At 34.3% G+C, this 15443-nt stretch overlaps 3 protein-coding genes across 4 annotated transcripts; all 3 read left to right on the top strand.

The window, feature by feature from the left end:
- The first annotated feature begins 494 nt into the window (after nucleotides 1–494).
- On the top strand, nucleotides 495–8910 carry LOC115237482 (ras-like protein family member 10B). Of its 2 annotated transcripts, XM_029810554.1 has the most exons (5): nucleotides 2957–3215; nucleotides 4881–5041; nucleotides 5761–5997; nucleotides 6559–6762; nucleotides 7130–8910. In XM_029810554.1, the coding sequence occupies exons 1-5, from the start codon at nucleotides 3146–3148 to the stop codon at nucleotides 7250–7252; spliced, it is 795 nt and encodes a 264-aa protein (XP_029666414.1). In that variant the 5' UTR covers nucleotides 2957–3145; the 3' UTR covers nucleotides 7253–8910. The 2 variants fall into 2 exon arrangements, 1 of the variants encoding a protein (XP_029666414.1); XR_003884349.1 differs by lacking the exons at nucleotides 2957–3215; nucleotides 5761–5997; nucleotides 6559–6762; nucleotides 7130–8910 and adding an exon at nucleotides 495–2316 and having other exon boundaries at nucleotides 4881–5715.
- A 594-nt stretch (nucleotides 8911–9504) lies between these two features.
- LOC115237483 (probable citrate synthase 2, mitochondrial) lies at nucleotides 9505–12626 on the top strand (the record flags this gene model as incomplete). The annotated part of the gene is given in 8 exon segments (XM_029810556.1): nucleotides 9505–9732; nucleotides 10003–10341; nucleotides 10783–10988; nucleotides 11236–11368; nucleotides 11453–11640; nucleotides 11681–11789; nucleotides 11997–12196; nucleotides 12541–12626. Coding segments are annotated over 8 exon segments (1428 nt in total), but the record flags the coding sequence as incomplete, so codon positions are not given.
- Nucleotides 12627–12653: 27 nt separating this feature from the next.
- LOC115237481 (RING finger and transmembrane domain-containing protein 2-like) lies at nucleotides 12654–15426 on the top strand. The gene is made up of 5 exons (XM_029810553.1): nucleotides 12654–12992; nucleotides 13350–13605; nucleotides 13694–14380; nucleotides 14466–14681; nucleotides 14770–15426. Exons 2-5 carry the CDS (start codon nucleotides 13357–13359, stop codon nucleotides 15001–15003), a joined length of 1386 nt encoding a protein of 461 aa, XP_029666413.1. The 5' UTR covers nucleotides 12654–12992; nucleotides 13350–13356; the 3' UTR covers nucleotides 15004–15426.
- Nucleotides 15427–15443: the final 17 nt, after the last annotated feature.

Raw genomic sequence — 15443 nt, 5'->3', positions numbered from 1 at the left:
GACATATAGAACGTAACCATCTGTTATAAACATTATTTACGACGGGATGAAGTATAATTGTGCAAGAAATGCACGCGCAAGAGTTAGCATGAAAATAGGATCATAGAGATAAAAAAGGATCATATCCCGTCGCTCTTACTTATGATATTACCAAGAAAACGCTTTGGGAGATATAAACAAAGAGAATTAATCTTTCCTCCTCAATGCAATTTTCTATATACATCGTGTTTTCTTACTATTAGTAAAAAATTCGATGTGGGATATCGAGATAAACACTTGGCGTAAATAAAACGAGACACACGCGGCTGCGCGCTCTCTCTTTCCTCCCCCGCTCTGCGGTTTTCCAATATTAATAAAATATCGACGTAAAAGTGCGCGGAGATGTTATATATATATATATTTCGGGACGAGGTAAAAGACGAAGCAACAATCTATCGACAGCGCTCGTAAAAATAAGCATTTAACAAAATGAATGAGAAATTGGCGCGCCCGTTGCTTCGATAGTGGGTTCGGAGTCGTACGCAGGCGCAAACCGAGCAGGCATCTCCAAGCTTCTAGGGGTAGTTTCGATCGTCCGGGGGATGCCTCCCGAGACGCCTCTACCCTCGTGCGTGATCTCGCGATGCTGCCTATACCGAGATATCGCATCGTTATCGTGACAGTGACACGTCTGCGGAACGCGTGGTGCCAATCACACGCGATTGCATAATTCAAGGATCGTCGATCGAGAGACGCCAGGCCTCGATATTCGGAAGAGAAGGAGATCTTTGTGGTCCAGAGAGAGGATTCTGCGATCACGCATCGCCGTCGGTAAAGAAAGATGCACCGACTGCGCGGAGATGAAATCAGCTGCTGGCTCTGTCAAGGACAAGATCTGAAGGATCCGAAATCGACCATGCGGAATTTGACTGACGATTGTCAGTGACGATCATCCTGGCATCCTCGCCGTCATCGTCTCTCATCGGGAAGCAATATACATCAAGCAATACAGGCGCGTGAATCGCGTCTGGCACGTCGCGACCATATCTACTTCAGCGTTTTATCGTCGATTCTGTTATAATTACTACAGAAAAATGAAAATGATGCAAAGGAAAAGTGCATTGGTGTTCTCTGAGACATTTTCGGTCGCCGAATCTGATCGCGAGTGCGACGAACAGATCGGATCTAGACGTGCGAGATCGATGATCTAAAAAAATCCTGAGATCGAAGATCGAGGACCGAAGATTGATATGGTCAATCAAGATCATGCATTGTGCGAGTTATCTCAGTCAACGTAGTAAAATCTAAATGACTAGTTAGCAGGATTCGAAATCAATGTATAATTTCCACGAGTTTAAATCTCGATATTATTCATATGCAAAAATAATCGCTATATTTCTTCACGACGCGAGCAAATCAACATACATTTTTTTTACACCACGAATCTGGTTTTTTTTTCATCAACATCTTGAACTTGTAGAAATTTTATGACAATTTCTATCTCTGGTTCTATAAAAGTTCGTTGACCTTTGGATGATACAATATTCAAGAATATAATTAGCCGGTATGATTTAACGTGAAAGAAACACGGTTTTGCAATAAAATTACCTGGCGAGAATGTAGTTTTCTAAATACTTTCTCGATAGAATCGAATATACGCACAATAAACATTCGAATTCTCCTAACATTCTAAAATTTATTATGAACATTTATATCAAAATGCAATAGAATTGTTCAATTATGTTAACAAAGACAGTGATACACACATACATACGTGAGACATGCAACGAGTTACATAATCTATCTGTAGAATATTACAGATGTCTCTTGGGGATGTTGTGAATTGAGAGGATATGAAGCGAGACAAAACGCGAACTCGGAATATTTATTCGGGATAAAGCAATACCCAATGGACAATCAAAACCTTTTGTTCGCGGAGTGCAGTCAACGAGATTGTAAACAACATTGACACTTAAATTATATATATTCTAGAGTTAAAATATACACAGTGAGATCATTTTTAATAAGAAAAATAATCCACGTGGGTATTTTTTTAATTATACATATTTATAATATATCAAAAAAGGATAAAGTAAAGAAATTATAAAAGAGGAAAAAATTTTAAAAAACACAATAGTGTGTGGAAGACACTGTTAACGCAATCGACGAGATTGAATTCACTTTAATCATTAGAAGTCTCAAACAACGAAATCGTATCAAAGTTAATCACGACACGAAGAAACTTGTGAGAATTTTTTTGCGAATCAGCGATAACCATAGGTACAAAAACTGCGAGCGGCTGGAGGAGGCGAAGCCTCCCGCCGCACAAACACTATCGTAAGTATTATAATTTTTTCTCTAAATATCTTATTTGTCTATTGTTACTTATAAGACGCGTGCACGAGAGAGAAAACCGTCTCTATCCATTAAATAAAACGTTATGTAAAATGTATTTTACATATTATTCGTTATTATTTTTCTATGTTTTATCTTAATATAATGAGATCTTTAAAATGTTTTAAAAAATCAAAGTACGAAATTTCTCTGTGATAAGAGAATTAAAATATGAAAGCTTTTTGTAAAAACGTTTAACGTAAAACTTACTTTTGCGTATCGATTACTTTTGATCACATTATATATTAATATAAGCTAAAATTAATTAAAAGTTTCGATAAAAGCTTGCAGCTATGCATAATTAGAGTCTCTATACTATGACATTTTATTGATAAAGTAACAACGACGATGACGGGACATCTTTCGCAAACTTTAACGTAATAATAATTTGTATATATTTAATCCGATTAATACACGTCAATATGCGATTGATCTCTTCATTCTGTACCCTAGCACGTTGCTTGAGGAAATGTCAGAAATGTGTTTCGTAAAAGAAAATTATCATTTAAAGAATTCGCCATTAAAATTACAATTTGAATATAATTTGGAGGGATATTTTAGATACTATATTTCATAATAATCAGAATTATAATTCTCGGAATATATATATACATATATGGTCGTTGATCCCTGCCTGAGAAGAGACAGTATCCCGGAGTTTCTCGTCAGTCGATCGGCGAACTTCGACCGCGAAGGTCGTCTGAACGCGACGATAGATGCGCGATGCGAACATTCGTCATTTGCCATGATCGCGATATTCTAATTCAATCAAATGGATCGCTCGGTGAAAGACAACGAGACTACGTCGAGCTCAATCTTGCAAGCGAACAGACGGCTTTTGGGTAAACGAGATTCGCTCTCTCTTGTCAATACACGTGACGTTTCAATAAGTTCATCGTACTCTATATAAATGCATGTGAGATACTTTTATTTTTATTACGAAGAAAAAAACGATGCGGGAAAATTAATAACAATTTTATTTAAGAACGTAAAGATTCTATAAACTTGCTTATCCTATATATTAAAATATAAGCGCGATATAATTCTCGATAGATTTCTCTGTTAATCTAAACATAATTAGTCATCGTGGTTATTTTGCGATGTAATGCTATATTATAAGCGCACTTAATCTTCTTAATTGATTCAATTATTTAATAACAAATTGGGCATTGATTTCCGTTATCAAGTGCATTTGTCGTTCGCTTTTATTTATGGCGGCATGGATTGACGCATCTTGTTCAACTTCAGAGAGCAGGATAAAATCATGTATAATCTTGTCCATAATTAAATATTAATTTGTTAAATATAAGCACGTCATATATAGCTTTTAATTTAAATTTATACAAGAATATAGTTTACACAGACGCTTTATTTCAATTTCATAAAATCATTAAAAACTCTGACGATACGAGATGCTATACTTCTTCATATGACGTGTCCTTGCAATTAATAATTTTTTTATTTCTTTCGCAAAATTATATCTTTAAATTAAATCTTTTTCATCATGGACGCGCTACAAACGCGTTTTGTTCACACGTGTAATTCCGTAAAGTAAATCTACAACGTAAAGTAAATACTTTTGTAAAGACAAACGAATCCGATCACAAAAGATACACAATTTATGGATGCGCGTATGGAGTTCTGCATAAAAATATTCTCTCTCGTCTCATGAATAATATATTTTTATGACGGAAGATTCTATAGAATAACGCCTACTGAGAGATATTGCAAAATCAACAAAACAAATGTTCAAAGAAAATACTTTTTCGTAAAGTTTTCTATGGAAACGTACTTTATAATACGTGCGAGACGATGTTCTACCGTGACTAACGACTAAAGTTAGGATCTTAGCATTTATTTCTTCCGAAGCGGATTCTAAATACTGTTAATTCATTCGTTCCATCGGATCGTTTCGCATTTTCTCTTTCTCTCTCTCTCTTTCTCTCTCTCTCTCTTCTCTCTGCGGACATATCGTATTTAAAAATTAAATCCACGTAAAAAACTAACAAGGTTTTCTGATCAGTTTCGGTGCCTGTGTGGTATACTAATTAGACTGCAATATTTAACAATTTATCGGATTTATCAGACAACCACATTTACCACTTTTTTGCACAAACAGTTTTTTTCAATTTAATTAACATTTTTTTATCTATATTATAGCAAAAAAATATTTTGACTTTAATTTATACTGATAAAATTTTGATTATACTCTTTATATAAATGTAAAATACAGTTTGAACTTTGAGAATAATTTCAGTTAATTAAATAATATGCTGTGTATATCCTGAATATTTCATCAAAATTGCATAATTTGCAGAACATGCACATTGCGAAATTATTCAAAACGAGGAGATTCATTCGCATTGCAATATTCCCAAAGATCGGATTGTCAAAGTTACAAAATCCCTCGACACCGTGTATAAAGAGCAACAAGTTCTCCCTACATTGCATGTCGCACATATACACACTATTTGCGTTTGTTCACAATTCGATTGCCTTTGCTACAGAGCTGGACCTCGATTATTTGGAAAGAAGAGGCGGAAATACAATAACCTACGAAGGTGCCGAAGGCAGCTCGAAAGAGGAGGATAGTCCCGCGGATACATTAGATCGCGTTAAAGTTGTCTTCCTGGGTGCACCCGGCGTGGGAAAAACAAGTATAATCCGAGTAAAGTCCTTTCATAACATGATCGTATCAATTACCTTTGTGCATTTCGCGTGAAAATATTTTTTATCCTGTCTTTGAATTAATTTCTCGGATATTAAACGCGCAGTTAGTTATGCGATCGAATTATGTCATCGAATTTCTACAAATTTAATAAATATATTCGTCTTAATTTAAAATAAGAATTATTTAACTTAACAAAATTTAAAAATCTAATATTTTTATAAATACATTACAATAGTTGTTTATTTTTTTATAAATTACTTTCTATTAATTTGGCAAAGAGAATGCAAAAACGCACCAATAAATATAACTTTGCAAATATTCTATATGAAACACAATCTATATACGCGTATCTCGTATATAATTGATAAAGAAGTGTCAGAATCTTTGTTTCAAAGCTAGGAAGGGAACAAATCGCGGAAACGAGTCGCTCGGGCGCTCGATTCATTTCCGATAGCAGTTTCCGCTTATCGAAGGCGACGATTATCGAGTCGCAAGGAAATTAAAAGGCACAACGAATTTCCTAAGGAACGCCGTTCGCTTCTGACGAAAAAATGTGTCAAAATGTGATTTAAAAATGTGTCTTTTCTTTAGCGGCCAATACATACAAATTTAAATTTTCAAAACTAATTTTTCGCTAAATTTTTGTAATTTTACTATATAGCTCTACGCTTATTATTTTTACTAACTCCAGGCGTGATTTTTGTTTATTCTTCCAGCAATTTGTTTGGAGTGAGTTCTCCGAGGAATACACGCCGACCGAACGACGAGAGACATTTTATCCGAGTGTAGTACTGGCCGATCGATTGTACGAATTAAAGATCACCGATCTGCCGACTATTCCGTACTTCCCGGTTAGCTCGCATTTGGAATGGACCGACTTCCGTTATTACGGATTGCGAAGCGCGACAGCGTACGTGCTCGTGTTTGATCTCAGTAATCAAGACACGTTTCAGGTATATATCCCTAACGAGGAACTTGACATAAAGCGTGATAAATTGCACATAGGCTCACAGGAGACAGAACTTCATTTTGAAGAATGTCAAAAACTCAACAAACATGGGTCTTTTTTCCAAAGTTTTTCCTGCAATTTTTTTTCTCGCGAAAATTATCACTTCGCTTCGAGTTGCAGCCGGCTCGAAGTTGCCGGTATAAAAGTTTGATTATTTGGATGTTTGCCTGGGTGACGAAAGGTCGACCTCTTGGGAACAAAACCTAACACAGTTTGCACGAGTTCACTGGTGTTGAATCGATTTTTGCTGATAACAAGTCAAAAATATAGACGAAGAACGTTGTGATATAATGTTACACGAGATAAAATAAGACAATTATATGCTATAATTAAACTACAAAAAGAAGAAACTTTCTAAATCATATGTATCTCATCTAAAAATATTCTGACGTGCATTTTTAAAACTGTGTGCGGTATTAAAATAACGCATCCATTTCTTCAATTTTATAAATTAAAATATTAAAAAATATATTTCTCTTCTCTCAATTATGATTGATTTATTCAGTATATCAGGACGTTACGCGAACAAATCTACGAAGCGCGCGACATGAGAGGCGTACCGTTGCTAGTGGTTGGAAATAAGCAGGACGAATTGTCACAGACCGTTGCTTCCGGAACCAGATACAGGGATATCGTGAATCTTGTCCGAAAGCATTGGAGATGCGGTTACGTCGAGTGTAGTGCCAGATTTAACTGTCGCGTCGTACAGGTACGCTTCATATATTATTTATCAATCTCCGCCGAGAGATAATCTGCGTATTATCTAGTTCGAATTAAAATTACCTTTACTCTCTCAGTCCCTTTAATTCGACTATTATTTTATCAAATTTAGCGTTAAAATTGCTGCAACAAATAATAAACGAATTTTTTTTTTTTTTTTAAAGTCGGAAAATTTATCGAAGACTTAAAATTAAACTTGTAGAATTTTTAGAATATCGTTTAGAATTATATAATTGTAAGTTTACGTTTCATTGTTCTATAAAATTCACTTTTTATGTGTTATATCAAAATAAAATAATAGCAAATATTTAATAAATTAAAAATGACTAACAGCTATATATCTCGATAATTAATAGGTATTTCGAGAACTAATGAAGAGTATTCAGGCGATAGAGGGTAGGCCAAACTCGCCATCACCCGCGGCTTCGCAACCGATGCGATCCTATCAACACGATACCGAGAAGTGCATTCTTCTCTGACATTGAGATTAAATCATGTTCTCTACGAGGTCATACGAGGCTCTCTTACGATCGCGAACGAAAATGCGTTTTTCGATAGATGTACAATACGCGGTAAGACTCGTCGTCGATTTAGCGTACCGTGTATTATTGGGTTTCAAGCAATGAAGACTTGCTCAATAAAGGGCACATCGATCGATGAAAGTCAAAAGCAATAGACGTCATACAGCTCTTCTAAAGCTGCAAAGAGTCGAACGCGTGCAGATGTACGAGCGAGGAGACGTAACTTCGGAATATAAGTGACAATAATAATTGAAATTTCGAAAATATTAATAATGGAAAAAATATGTCAACGGTAAATTCGCTGCAAATTTCAATCGTATGTATAAAAGATTTTCTAATCTAACAAATCATTCACTAAAATTTCCAGACTTTAGTGGAAAGGACTCATCTCTTTGCGGTATTATATTTTTTTTTTGTATTAGCATTCATGTCACTTGTGTGTGTGCGCACACGATTTTTGACGAATCAAAATTATATATCGATTTCATTGAATTTCTCCGAAGAAAATGAAATCACGCCAATATAGAAATTAACATTCGACAATGATGGACGAATGTTAAAGAATGCTTAGGAAGGAGGATTACCGAATGCAAATAAAAAATAACAAGATTATGATACTAAATAAGACGAGAAAATAGCAAAATGCAGCATCGAGTTTCTTTCAGCTCAATCCTTTCCTCGTGCTGCATTCGGCCTAAGAAAGGACGAAGCAATAGTATATATACATATATATTTTACTATACTCTGTTAAAAAAGTTAATCAATTATTAATTTAGTGTTGAACATATAGTTAATCATTTGCGAAAGACGTAATCGTTAATATATATTATGAGATGTTATATACATATATACTTAGATTATACTAGTATATATCGTGTATATTAGCGTTGTTACCGTTTGTATGTATTCTAAGATAAATGCAACGTTTGTGCACAGACACATGTATACACGCGCAATTTTTATCTTAGATATTGAAATGAGACACATTCCCATAACTCGTTAAAGGCGTCATTTTAATCGCTCATACACAGCGTACAGTGTCACATGTGAGTAGAACACTATACATTAGCAATAGAATGTTATCAATATTATTATTATCTATTATATTTGAACACATGTTGAGAAGAATCATACGATCCTGATAATGACATAAAAAGATACATAAATGCTCAATTACTCGAATTGCACAAATGCATTTTGTAATACGCGACCGCATGTATTCGTTAGACGTTTGTACGAATATCGTAAACGACGTATGTTCGATGGCTTGGAACGAGAGGGAGAAGAGAGAGAGAATCAAAACTGTAAAGATAAAATTAAAAAATCATTAAAATATAAAGAGAAATACACCGAAAATATGAAGCTGCGAGTATCCCATATTTTTTCAGTTGTGATTCTCTCGTTCTATACTATCGATCTGTATCAGTGTGATATGTAGTGTAACTGATACATACAAATACAAGAACGATATTGTGCAATCTACAAGTGATAATCTCTTATTTTGTATGTATACGCACGATATTCGCAATAAAAATCAGCGAAATATTACTGATGTGCATGTAGATTATCTTTTTTTTCTACATGTAGCATAAATATTGCATTTCGCTTTGAAAATTGCCTAATACGTGTATTTGCATAATTACCATTTAACAGATTACAGATTTTCATCAGTGCAGTAAGTATTAAATAGAAAAAAAATATATATACTTGAAGTGATATAACAATTCAAAACACAGTAAAATCGAAAACTCTCGCTTCTAATTTCTCTTCAGATTAAATGTCAAAATGTCTTCAAAGTAACGCAAAAATTGCTCCGTTTAATTTTACATAAAAATAAATTCAAATTTCGCAACCAAAAAAAATTTTAAATAGAATTCAACGCTGCTTTATTTTTGCTATATCTTTCATGTAACGTATCGTCGGTCAATTCAGATCCTCGAGTGAAGAGATTATTAGAAATTACGAAAGATGTTTCAACAGTCAAGAGGATGTCAGAGAGTTCGTTTATTCACTCTATGGGATAAAGGAAAAAATTGCATCACGTCCAGTGAAAGAAAGGCTAACTTTGGAACGAGAGAACGTATGACGGTTGGAATTGATTTATCGATGTTGCGATATAATTCGCGCGAGAAACTTGGCGAAACTCGCTAATTCCGTGGTTCTATTTCAATACGTAAACAGTCTTTCAATGTACACGAGATGAACATTAAATCTGTTATCCTAAGATAAGCAAGACGAGAGGAGAGCCCAGCACGAGCACAAACTTAAAAGAGGCTCTCTGCGAGAAGATTCCCGTGCATCACGATCTCCTGAGATATATTCGACGTAATTTCGGTCCGAATATTATTAGTCAGATTACAATCGACAGCCTATATGATGGATTAAGCGATATAAAATCGATCGTCAAAGAAACTTCGGAAATCGATCCTAAACACGGCGTAATAATCGCAGAATATTTAATCGCGCTATAATTATTATTTACCAATTATATAATTATTTATTGTTTTGTACAAACAACGTATTTCAAAAAAATTATGATATTTATTAGGGATATTCCAAGCTTTTCTTCAATATTTGCTTAACTTGTATTATGTTCTTATGTTTTTATAATAAATTGATCAAATAATTTATTCTCTTATTGGTTCGATGAAATTTTAAGCTTCTCGTGAAAAAAATCAATACTTTTTCTAATTTCGAAATTTCTTTAGATCGTGTACCGTGGATTAACTATACCGGAAGTAATCACTCTATTGCCCCGTCAAGGAAACTCGCCGAGTGCGGAAGCTATCTTTTGGCTGCTTTTAACCGGTGACATTCCGACGCAGCAGCAGACAGCTTCGTTGATAGCCGATTGGACATCGCGACGTCAAAAATGTGTCGAGTGGTGGTCAGGATCGCGGGGTGAAATGATAGTTTCAGTTTTGCGTTCTATGCCCGAGGCAATTACACCCATGCATAGATTATCGGTCGCGCTCACAATTTTCAACATCAGCAAACAAGCAAAGGAGGCCAAGAGACACGGTGCTATGCCATACACATATTGGGAGGTAATTTAAAAAATATAGAAATTTTTACTCAACGAGCAGAAAATCGTGTTATTTATAAAAATTGACATTTTATTAATAAAGAAAAAAAAAAGCTTTGTTTTCTTTGATGAAATATTGAAGAATAAAGTGTAGAGAATGCAATAACAAGATTAAAAACAAAATAGAAAATACTATACATTAAATTATGATAATATAAACATAAAAGAAATTTACAAAAGATATTAAAATCTTTGTTTTTAAAAGCAAGCTGTATAGCTCTTCTTGAATTTTTATTTTATTATTGTGACTAATCGTTAAAGAAAGTAATATAATTTTCTACTATGAAACTATTGTCTTTTTATTGCAAAGCATTATTATTTTATATTTTTTAATTGACGCGTCTATATATATTATATTTCTCTCGATATATCTCATAAACCATTTATTTTGATTTGATTTAAGTATACCTATGAGGACGGTATGGAATTTCTTGCAACCTTACCAGCGATTGTCAGTTTGGTTGCAAAGAGAAAAATGTTAACAAATGTGAACTATGACGGCGACTGGGTGCAATTTCTATTAGAATGCTTGACCAATGTGAATGAGAGTTTTGACAGTCGAAAATCATCGGTCGCGGATTTTCTCAGATTATACATAACTTTAAACGCGTAAGTGTAGCCATCCGATAATACAAATTTTCAGAAATAAAAAGTAAGTTCAAATATTAAACATACATTTAAAAATCACAAAACTAATTATCTAAAATATTTAAAAAATTGTAAATTAAAAAGAAAAGTAATTAATTGAGAGGCAAAATTTCGTGTCAATAATATTAGTTAAAAATCCTGTTATTTTATATTTCAAATTGACCAAGTATTGAGGAAAAAATTTAAAAAATCAAACAATTGTTAACAGTGATGACGATGGCGGGGCTCCTGCCGCTCATGTCACGCATATTTTGGGTTCGACTGATCTCCATATAAATGAGGTATTATCGAGCAGCGTTTTAGCGTACATCGACGAGCCAAAAAGTGGAACGATGTCGCAGGTCTCGATAACGAATGGTTAAAAATAAAAAAAATAAAAAAAAATCTTTATACTTTTATACCTTTTTTTTTCGTACATTATGTAGTGGAAAGAATTGCAAACAAAAGTCCAGAATATGCTCGGCCAAGCGTGGACGGAACACGCCTTGAGAACTCGCGTGCTAAATTTATGGAGCAGAGATAAATTGATAGGACACAAAGAGGCGGATTTCTACGACCCACGGTATACGGCTCTTTTGGATTATGCCAGACAACATTTGCCCGATAAAAAAAAACATTCATCCTTACTAAGATAAAGCGATAAAGCTAAGATCTTTATAGCTCTCGCAGGATATTACGCGGATATTACAATCAGCGTTGCAGAAACCGAAGAGGAAGCCTATTTATCCGGAACAAAGTGCCATAGCTTCAATTATTTTTCAGGTAGAACTGTGCGTGTGTTTTAGCAAAAATAAAAATTTTTAAGTACAGAATATTCAAAATGCATAGTATAATTTACGTTTTATATTTTTTGTATATTTTTTTATAATTTAGAATTTTTTAAAGGAAAAATTGAAGAAAATGAAATAAAATATCACTCTAAATATTCTAACAAAATTGATGAAATATTTTGTAATGATTTGTCTTTAGTGCTACGGATTGAAGGACATGAGCTTCAATCAAACGATACTTTACATGGCGCGGACATTGGGAATAATCGCCTCGATTATTTGGACGAAAGCTGTAAACGCGCCTGTCGAGCATCCGATATCAAAGTGCACTTACAGCTATATAGAATCGACTCGTGATGAAAGTGTAAAAAAGAGAAAATGCAGAACGCACTTGCCAGTGTAAGCTTTCTTAAACTTGTAAATTTTTCTTATTTTTTAAAGATTAATATTAATTATTACTTATTCACTAACCTTTCTTCACAATTTGTATTCCGTGCTTACTAATCCGTGGTAATCTCTTATTCTTCCTCCTACTTCGTGATTTATAATAATACCGGATGAGTTTATATAATCACGTCCGGAAATGATATACGCGTCGCGCCCTTTTCGGATAAATCAGTCATGAAAAAAAAAAGGAGGAAGATGCGATCAGTTTGATACATATCGACATCTATAAGCGATTCTCGATATTACATTGGTCACAATGTGAACAGATGATACAACAGGTTTCTTTTTTATTTCAGCGTCGATACACATGAGAGTACATGAAAATGAAGCATGGAAATAGAATATTTAATAGATATTTTAAAAAATCAGATAAATACACTTTCCAAACTTATCTGTAAAAACTTTACCTTTCGTTCAACAAGATAGGAAAATTACCGGAGGGGAAAAAAAACGCGCCTCAACTTTCAAACATCCTTGGTTTTAAATACGCGTGCTCGAGCTAGATCCAATTGCAATCGTACAAATAATCGTAAGGAAAATGGCGTGACACGATATGCGTTTGCACATTATGATTATGATAAACAGAGATTCGGAAAAGAAGGGAAAAGTCCCTAAGAGAACATTTGTTACGAGAGACACAAAATAGACGTGGAATTTCCTAGATTGCAAGGCATACAGCGGAAATTCACGCAAGAATGTTTAGACGATCCTAACAAAATTTACATATGGTTATAGTATATATCTCGAGGTAATATATTTTTTTTTTTCTTCCAACTTTAGATGTTAGTAAACATCTGCTGTTATTGTTTAATTGTTACTTTATCTTTAACACTTCTATATCGTGGCATTTATTTTCGTTATTGTTGAAGATATATAGAGCATAATATTTAAAGCATGTGACAATATATTCACTCCAATAAATTAATTGAAATAATGTCGGATACATTATATAATATGCTATACTGCTCTCTGTTTTTACTATATCAAGTTAAGAACATTTCATAAAGATTGTGTATATGTGATGATGTGATAAACAGAATGATAAGCTATTTCTTCGTTCGTACTAATATAGATATTAATACATTGATAAAAATCTGTATGTTAGATAAAATATGGATGAGAATAGACCAATAGAAGGGGCGTCAAGAGGTAATTGTGATTTAATAATGCCTGACATATCAGATTCAAATGAAGATAGACAAATTCAAGAATTACCAGCTGGTACTAGATATACATTGGGAAATATAAACCCTGGAACAGCGTTTAATTTTGGTGTCAGAACAGCAGAACGCTCTAGAATATTTGCAGATAATATATCCTCTACTATACAAGGAATTCGTCCTCTCATACAACAGGCAGCAGTACGTATTATTCAAACAATGCATTGCCGAATATTAGAAAGAGATAATGTTTTTTTATCTAATCATTTTTTTTTTTTTTCTCTAATAGCCTAATATATCATTGACATCACTCTTGACCATTCATGGACTTCGGAATCAAGTTCACCCAGTTGCATTACCAAGCGATAGCTATGTAATCAATCTAGAAGAACCTATAACGAACAGTACTCGCAATGAACCTATGCGCAACCATCACCACCACCACATAACATCGACACTGTCAAATGACTTATCGAGCAATGTACACGAGGGTGCAAACGAAATTATAGAAAGCCAAAATAATAACAATGCCTCAGAGAACAATACCGCCAACAATAACAATGTCCAAATAGGTCCGGAAACTCGAGCGATGCTGAAGCAACTTCAACAATATGTTCCCTTTGTTACAATTCTTCTTGCTAAGAGTCTCTATGATCACAGAGCTGGAATATTTATGTTTGTTGTACTGCTGATTACATTTATTCACGCTAATAACGATCTCAAACGCGAGATCGCCAAACAGCATAATCGTAGTTGGTCGCTACTTATGCTAATCCTGTGCTATATCATTGCCTGTATCATGTTTGTCGGATACACATTCGATCTGCATGCCTTCGCTCCTTATGCAGAGCCACTCACAATTTGGGACTTGCTCTGCTACGTCACAGTGATGGATTTCTTCCTCAAACTTATCACCATTATGTGCAAAGTTCTCTTGACTTGTCTACCGGTACGATTACTGGCATTTCAAAATCGCGTAAGTATCCTTATTTTGACTCGAAATTATGTTTGGAAATTATTTATACAATATGGACAAGATGAAATACATCGATCCATTTCAGGGCAAATATTATCTTATGGTGGAAGCAACGTCTCAACTTTATCGATGTGTCGCGCCTGTCCAACCGTGGTTGTATTACCTGTTCGAGACGTATCAAGGTCCAGAGAAAATCGTAGGAATTTTCTTTTCAGTGATGTATACCATGAGCAAAGGCAGCGATCTATTATCACGTCTCAAACTGTTTCGCACCGCCGTATGGAAACTATTCCAAAATGTGGTATGCAAAAACTCACGTTTTTATTATTTTCAAAATTGTCATGTTATCGCAATGTTAGTAGCAGCGTAGCAATGCTTTTTCTTTATAGAGCTTAGGAGTATCTCCGTCGAAGGAACAGGTGATTGCATCTGGCGGTATATGTGCTATTTGTCACGAAGAATATACTACGCCGGTCAAGCTTCATTGCAAGCATATTTTCTGCGAAACTTGCGTCTCAACGTGGCTCGATAGAGAGCGATCGTGTCCGCTATGCCGCGCGTCCATCACAGACGATCCGATTTATCGGGATGGTCATACGACACACTTTATCCAATTGTATTGATTCCGTCTTCAAAGATATATTTCCTCTTGTACAGACCTTTTACAATATTACTGAGTAAAAATGTAGCAAGTTTTTTAATGGCAAACATGTTCCCCATTATCATTATCGAATAATTTTCCAATTTTTATCTTTTTTGGATTATTTATAACTATTAGACTAAACTCTTTGCTAACATTATCGAATCAGCAGCAGGTGATACAAGCAATGTGATTTTTTAGTAAAATCATTATATTGAGGCAAAATGCTCAAATTGAGAGATTATATATGTTTAAACATGTGTAAAATATTTTGTACATAAGTAGGCTATATGTTTATATATAGGGACTTCTCCCTTGTGTAGCGTTAAATTTAAGAAATTGCAATAGTATGACAAGGGTTATGGGCTTAAGAACTTTTAATTCCTCCATTATAAAAAAAAAAAAATCTTTGTTCATAGTACT

The sequence above is a fragment of the Formica exsecta genome, unplaced genomic scaffold (assembly GCF_003651465.1).
Source record: "Formica exsecta isolate Colony F162 unplaced genomic scaffold, ASM365146v1 scaffold295, whole genome shotgun sequence".
Classification (NCBI taxonomy): domain Eukaryota; kingdom Metazoa; phylum Arthropoda; class Insecta; order Hymenoptera; family Formicidae; genus Formica; species Formica exsecta.
Note: the sequence above shows the minus strand (reverse complement) of the source record. Positions and strands in the feature narration are given on the sequence as shown.

Bases quoted from the DNA above. Each gene is read 5' to 3' on its own strand.
- LOC115237481 (XM_029810553.1), top strand. From the start codon at position 13,357: ATGGATGAGAATAGACCAATAGAAGGGGCGTCAAGAGGTAATTGTGAT. The intron at 13,606-13,693 runs GTACGTATTATT...TTTCTCTAATAG, and splicing joins CTCTCATACAACAGGCAGCA to CCTAATATATCATTGACATC. The intron at 14,381-14,465 runs GTAAGTATCCTT...GATCCATTTCAG, and splicing joins TACTGGCATTTCAAAATCGC to GGCAAATATTATCTTATGGT.
- LOC115237482 (XM_029810554.1), top strand. From the start codon at position 3,146: ATGGATCGCTCGGTGAAAGACAACGAGACTACGTCGAGCTCAATCTTG. The intron at 3,216-4,880 runs GTAAACGAGATT...CCTTTGCTACAG, and splicing joins AGCGAACAGACGGCTTTTGG to AGCTGGACCTCGATTATTTG. The intron at 5,998-6,558 runs GTATATATCCCT...TGATTTATTCAG, and splicing joins GTAATCAAGACACGTTTCAG to TATATCAGGACGTTACGCGA.